This window comes from Chrysochloris asiatica, unplaced genomic scaffold (assembly GCF_000296735.1).
Source record: "Chrysochloris asiatica unplaced genomic scaffold, ChrAsi1.0 scaffold00066, whole genome shotgun sequence".
Taxonomy (NCBI): domain Eukaryota; kingdom Metazoa; phylum Chordata; class Mammalia; order Afrosoricida; family Chrysochloridae; genus Chrysochloris; species Chrysochloris asiatica.
In genome coordinates, this window is record NW_006408584.1 from 9,455,072 (window position 1) to 9,462,615 (window position 7,544).

Genomic DNA, 7,544 nt, shown 5'->3' on the forward strand with positions numbered 1-7,544 from the left:
TTCAACATGCCCTCCCAGCGCCCGCAATCATCTTCCCTGATGCCTTCTTAGCACCCATCACTGGCAGGAGTTAATTCTTCAGCCCTCTGGCTTGGATAAGTCCCCTCTTGTGGGTGCCCTGGGTGTGGAGATTTGGACCCTGGTAACCAGGACATAAGACTCCGTCCAGGACACAGACCGGGTGCCAGGTTCTGTGTCTCCCATAGTGAGTTCGGAACTCACCAGAACAAGTCCGGAACTTGTCCATTCCGTCTCCCCTCTCCCCCGCCCACTGGAAGGACTCCTCAGAGGGTGGTGCGGCCTCCTTTTATAGACCCCCACCTTGTGGCAGGGACGCCTCCACTGGGAGCCTGGGTCTCCATACCTCAGACCAGGTCTGAGATGTGAGCACTGTCTAAACCTCAAGAGACATCTAAGGTTCCAGGCACTGTTCGTTGTCTTATTACTGGTTGCTATGGGTTTGGGTCCTCCATACCGGCAGATTGTGAGTTTGGAACTCACCGGAACAAGTCCAGGACTTGTACGTTCTGCCATTGGGAGCTTGGGTCCCCACACCTCAGACTGGGTCTGAGGTGGGAATCTCAAGAGCCCCCTTAGGGTGTTTGCTCCGAAACCTTGAGGGCTTAGACCTTGATACAACTAGCTACTCAAATTTGGCCTCAAAATACCTGGCCGCCTAACGGCTCATTTGAATCAGGTCTAATCCAAGACCTATGTGAGCACCAGGGAAAATGGTCAGAGATCTCGTATATCCAGGGTTTTTCTTAACTTTGATTTTTTCTTTGTGCCATTGCTTTGTTCTCTCGACTCCATCAGCCAATTTGACCCAGCTGGAACCTTCTCCCTATCAATTTGACCCAGCTGGAACCTTCTTCCTATCAAAGAGTTCCATTGCTTGTTCTCTCGACTCTATCAGCCAATTTGACCCAGCTGATGAACCCCCTCCTTATCAAAGAGCCTCAAGTACACCTCCACCCCCCGCTTTGGTCCCTCTTTCACCTTCTTCAAATAAATAAATAAATAAATAAACTCTTTCCTTCTTTGCTCATAGTGTTACTTCTTCCAAAAATTTCCTCTGGGTCCTACCTGGAGTGCTTGCCTACCTCTTAGAGAAGCAGGAAGACAGACTCAACTGAAGTTAGAAAATTATGCATTTGTACAAACCATATGATTATGGGTTTTATTTAACTCTTCCACTGTGATCTGTGAATAGACAGAGAAAATGAAATCATCCAGGGTAGTTGTTGTTATTAAGTGCCACCAAGTCAGTTCCGACTCATAGAGACCCGGTATAGACTTTCCAAGGAGCAACTGGTGGGTTTGAACTACTACTTTTGCAGTTAGAAGTCCATTGCTGATTCTTCAGCACCACACCAGGAGGACTCCCATCCAGGATTGTTGTTGTTAAGTGCCGTCGAGTCAATTTTGACTCATAGCGCCCTTGTATAGGGTTTCCAAGGAGTGGCTGGTGAATTTGAACCGCTGACCTTGTGGTTCAAACTGACCAAGAAGTCTAGTGCTTTATCCTACAACACCATACCAGGATTCCCATCCAGGGTTGTTGTTGTTGTTAAGTGCTATCAAGTCAATTCCAACCCATAGTGACCCTGTATAGTGTTTCCGAGGAGCAGCTGGTGAGCTTGAATCACTGACCTTGCAGTTCAAACGGCTTTGCATTCTGGTACATTAACCCACAGCACCAGGGTTAGGATTGAACAAATAAGGAGGGAAAGGAATCTAGAGTGATAATTAGATGACGTAGTGGGAAACCAGGTGCCAACAAGTCAATTCTGACTCCTGACAGCCCTAGGTTATGTCAGAATAAAACTGTGCTCCATAGGGTTTTTAGAAGTAGATCTGATTTTTCAGAAGTAGATCAATTAGCAGCCGAGCCTGTATCACTCGGGGGATGGGAAGGAAACATTTTTAGAAAACCTTTGTTAATCCAAGCTCATTTGTCTCTCTCTTAATGTGTGTGCATGAATCCTGGTGTGGCACTTTAGGATAAAGCACTAGACCACAAGGTCGGTTTGAATCAGAAAGGTTAATGTTTCAAACCCACCAGCTGCTCCTCAGAAACCCTATGCAGGGTCGTTATGAGACAGAACTGACTCGAAGGTACAAAACAAGACCAAATGTGTGTGCTCTAAGTATTTGGAGCTAACAGCATTGTAGTAACGAGAGAAGATAAATGTTTATACCTCTAATATGCCTTAGAACTATAGACTGCCTTGTTTTGACTGAATTAAGAAACAGCAGGAATGTTTGAAACGTTAAGCTAATTAACGTTAATCAGGCAAATTTAAGAGGAAATCCTAAATACAAGTGCTTCTCTGGCTTCTTTTCCATTAAATATTTATAATTAAAATCTTCCCATGTACCTAGAGATTTTTTGTTTTTTTAATTTTAGAAACTCTTATAAAACAATTGATTAGAAAGCATTTGCTAATAAAAGATACTATTTCCTCTCTGCCTCCAGAAAGATATTGTCTCAGTAAACTTTTATTTGATTTATAGATGCACTTTCTGCAAGCCTTGGACTTTGGTTAGTGGGTCCTTATGACATCCTTGCCGGAAAACATAAAATGAAGAAAAACTCAGCAGAGTTGAATTGTAACCTTCATTGGAGGTTTTACTATGACCCACCTGAGTTCCAGACCATAATTATTGGAGATAATAAAACTCACTACCACATGGGGTATTTCAGGTAAAGATTCTTTCTCTTCTCTAATGTGACTGATGTCCTCTGTAACCAGTCTAAGTGGACATTCACTGGTCTCACACAAGATGAAGGGCATATTTTTATCCTTATTGGTAGATACATGCTCTTGCTATTTTAAATGAATTAACCCTAAAATGGATAAACTCACTGGATTTTCCTTTATGATTATAAAATTTCCCCCTCTTTTGGGTTCAGAAGAGCCCTATTATCCCCAACAGAGATGTTTTAAAGAAGCTGCTGTGATGTAAATGAGCCACATGCTTCTAGGGGCCAGAGTCACAACTGATAGTTATGAGTGGACTCATGTGTACAGCCTGGTCTTACTATTTATTGGTGGGTAACCTTGTGCCAGTCGTGAATCTCTGTTTCCTCTCCTGTGAAAATGGGGATAGTAATTGTATATTCCTGAAAGGAATATTATGAGGATTAAATGAATACATGCAAGATGTTTAAAATGTTAAGAAATAGTAATAATTTAAGGGAAAATACCTTGTCCTCTTATACCAATAGAAATACTGCCACTAGAAGTGCAGCCAGAGTTCTCCTTAGATGTCAAGAAGGCCAAACTTTGTCTCACATACTTTGGACATATTGTCAGGAGGGACCAGTCACTGGAGAAGGATACCATGTTTGGTAACGTGGAGGGTCAGAGAAAAAGAGGAAGACCCCCAACGAGATGGATTGGCCAAGTGGCAGCATCAATGGACTCGAGCGTGGCAACAGTAGTGAGGTTGGCCTAGGAGTGGGCAGTGTTTCGTTCTGCTGTGCATAGGGTCACTATGGGTTGGTACTGACTCGATGGCACCTAACAACAACAACAATGTAGAGATCAGCTGTAAGACCATAGAGGAGGTAAAGGAAAAGTACCCAACAAGAAGTAAATAGAGCAAAAGCAGCACTTTTATAAAATCATTGGAAGGGCTGACAGAACAGCTACTCTGATGGGCGTGAGAATTGAATAAAATGAATTCTGTTTTTTTGCTGTTAACTTACTTTGCTGTTAACTTACTAGGACCTTGACAAAGTCGTTTAACCTCTCTGTATTGGTTTCCTCAATTAAAATAAAAGGATTTGATTATATATATGAGGATCCTTTCCGCCAATGTTTTATAACTCTGTTCTGTTTCTTTTCTGTCTTTGTAAGGTTTTCCTTTTTTTTTAGAGACTTTAAAACTGGGAAGGAGATCATGGTATATAATTTCCCCTGCTTCTTTAATAGGCCTTCATCTCCTTTCCTTTGTGTAAAAGTACTAGGTTCTAAGAATCTAAATTTTTGTTTCTGCCATATAAATACGATTTGGCATAGATATTTATAAGAAAACTAGGGCTTAAATCTGGTAAATTTATTACAATTAAAAAAAAATACGGGTATAAATTATCATCTATTGGCTTAAAATTTTACCTGCCTGCTAATAAAAATATGGGCAATTAAATTAATAATACCTTTGTTTTAACAGGGATTCTCCTGATGAACTTCCTGTGTATGTTGGTACAAATGAAGCAAAGAAAAATTGTATAATTGTTCAAAGTGGAGCTAATGTGTTTGCTGCAGTCAAGTAAGAAAATATTTTGTCCCTCTTGTGTTCACAATTTAATATGTTTACATTTTTTGTGCTGTATTATTCCATTATTAAATGGTATAGGGGTAAGCCAACCATTTTTTTTTTCTAGAGTTCATTTTTATGATTTTACAGAATAGATGTGATAGTCTTATCTATACCCCTTTTCTGTTACTTTTTACTAAAAAATATAACTTTATATATCTCTTTTGCTAAATGAAACTTTTAATCTTGTCTTTAGTTGTCCTAGAGCAAAGTTGATGAGCCTTTTAGACATCTGATTTTTTAAACACTGTCATTAAGAGTTTAATGTAAGAACTCTTAATGTTCTTATATAGTTCAAGCAGAAAGATTTGTTAGAGTAAATAATGGCATTGGAAGGGCTGCAGCAGGCTGGGCCTCCAGGAATGACACTCATAAATCAGACCTGGCTCACCTAGGAAGTTTAAGTCTCTGCCACTGTCAGAAAGTGGGGATGTCAAAACTTCCACAGCAGAACTGCCACCTGTGCCAGGACCATACTGTCTTTGGTGCAACTTGTGCCAGTAGAGTGATGCCCTGTTTCTTAGCCTCTTGACACCCATGAAGCTGGGGACCAGGTACCAAGACCTTCCTCGATAGCTACTGTAAAATAACCACATGCCGTTACATCTGTGCTCACTGGTAGAAATAGCAGAGGCATAGCCTCTACCTGCATCTCTTCTACCCTCCAGATTACAGAGATTTGCATCTGCTTGAGAGAAGCTAACTCTTTGCTGCATTTCCCATACTACTCTTCAACTCAAGCTATACAAACTCTGACTTGTGTAGTTGTTGCTAGGTGCCACTGAGTCAGTTCCAACTAATAGCAACTCTGTATAGGGTTTCCAAGGAGCAGCTGGTGGGTTTGAACTGCCAACCTTGCAGCTAGCAGTCCAGTGCTTATCCTACAGTGTCACACCAGTATAGTAATGGGGTTGGAATGGAGTTGAGTCCGTCAGCCAGCCACAGACATGATTTGAAGGTATTTGTAACAGTTATGAAGTTTACATTATAATAAAGTGAAGAAAGCAGTTTTTAATTAGCTTAACTATAATAAGAGAATTGTGTTATGTATGACCTCATTTAGTACCTTATCATTAAACAAAACAAACAAACCGATTGCTGTTGAGTCCATTTTGATTCATGGTGAAGCCATGTGTTTCAGAATAGACTGTGTGCCACATGTTCAGTTGTTGTCATCTTACCAAGATAGGTTAGAGTCCTTGCTTCCACCTCTGCTGCGTGGAGTCACACTGCCAGCCTTTCAGTTAGTTCTTGTCGTTAAGAACCGTCCAGTCAGTTCCAACTCATAATGACCCTGTATAGGGTTTCTAAGGAGCATTTCTAAGGAGGGTTTCTATGCTGGTGAGTTTGAATCACTTACCTTGTGGTCCAATGCTTATCTTACAGCACCACACCTGGATTCAGTTAGTAGTTAAGCATAAAACTGTTTGTGTCACGTGGGGACCTCACCCTAACTTTTGAAAGACTTGTATTCCTTGTGACCTATTAGTATTTGTAGCAAACAATTCATACTAAGCCAATTTACTGTAACCACTCAACTGTGCTCTGTACATGCTTGCATATCACTGTCCATAAAAAGGCTCTTCCTTCTCTAATACCTCTGGGGTTTATATAAATGTTGTAGTTTAGATGGTTCTTTTAAACCTGTTGATTTGTCATTCATCTTAAATTGGTGCCATCTTTATTAGAAACTGTAGTGTTGACTGCTTGTTGTCTGTGTCTTCCATTAACATAATTTATCTACTACTGCTGTGAGATCCCTGGCATCAGAGCCTTTGTCTCATCAGTAGTACTTGGCATATAGTAGGTGCTCTACAAATAACTTGTTAATTCTACAAATACCAAGGTATTTTCATTTTTAAAATTTATCTTGATATGTTTGTCTTGTTAAAAATCTTTTAAAAGAAAGATACCATTTTATAATGCTTATATAAAATGATTCAGGGCTCTTTTGGTGTTTCTTTAGCTTATTAGAGAACACAGCAAAGGAGAAGAATTGCATTGGCAATATTATTTATCCTTTAGGTGAAGACCAGCAAGTGAATATTTGAGCAACTAACATTATTTCATACAAAAATAATGATTTTTTTGTATGAAATAATTTATCTTAAACAGGAGCAAAAGATTACTTAAGAGTTATAACTGTTTTAGTACTTTTTAAGTATTAAAAACTGTTTGAGTTTGGGGGGGACCTTCCTTTACTTGAATCAGCTAGTCATAACTTAGATTATATTTTTTACCAGTATGAGTAAGATCTTTCAAGAAAGATCATTTGTTATAAATAAATGACCCTTATGTCCAGGGAGATTAGTTTGAGGAAGACTATAAAGATTGACTCCTATGGGCTTGACATGATCCACTTTGCCTTTTCTGGTCAAGGAGGTTCTGTTGGTACATCTTGTTATGATTGAAGAGAACATTTAGTGTAACCATATGCACTGTAAGTTACAGACAGTGATTTTGGGCTCAGTTTCTGTGGAGTTTTATTCTGTCCTTAACACCTTCATTTTACTGGTGGCCTTCTATCTACTCTACTGGCAAAAATCCTAACTTCTTATGATAAAATAGATTATCTTTTTTGCCTTGGTCTGTAAACTGGAGATAAAAACAACACAACTATACATATGCTAAGCCCTTTACACCCATAGACCATACCAGGTCCATAGCAAACTGTCAAAGGTTGGGAGTGAGTATTGAAAGTGGATTTCTTCCTCAGAGTCTTGTTCTGGTTGTAGAGGAAAGGGTTTAACTTCTCTGACCTGTCCAAAAGAGTTCTGACAAAAATCTTAGCCTGTATATGATAAAACTTATTTTTTAACTGGCATTAGCAATATATTATAGTATTCACATAACCTTAAAAAATTACTTTGGGAAAACAAACAAGATGGTAGAGAGGGTAGAAATGCAGTGAGGAGCTCCATCAGCAAAAAAACAAAAACAAAAAAAAAAAACCCAGAATACTGGGCCAAGCAGGCTCAGGGGATGGTACCAGAACTCTGAACCACATATAAAGGAATATTTAGAAAGTTGGAAGGCTTACAGGCAGGGGAATTTGTATCAGAAGCAAGAAATCAAGTGCTTTCTAATCCAAGATGTTCAGCTGATCCTGGAGCTGCCATCTTTGGGGAAACCAAGCTGGGGAAGGATGAGAGCAGCCACAGATGCCTTACAGAACCATGGACATAAAGGTGTGGATACTCTTTTTTTTTTTTTTTTTG

General features: G+C 39.6%; 1 protein-coding gene across 1 annotated transcript in view; it reads left to right on the forward strand.

Moving 5' to 3' along the window:
- LOC102839337 (chromosome unknown open reading frame, human C4orf27) overlaps positions 1 to 7,544 on the forward strand; it is a 41,298-nt gene that overhangs the window by 8,139 nt on the left and 25,615 nt on the right. Inside the window, exons 3-4 of the mRNA XM_006864528.1 lie at positions 2,518 to 2,707; positions 4,180 to 4,278. Coding sequence (XP_006864590.1) covers positions 2,518 to 2,707; positions 4,180 to 4,278 — 289 coding nt within the window. The remainder of the gene's footprint in view (positions 1 to 2,517; positions 2,708 to 4,179; positions 4,279 to 7,544) is intronic.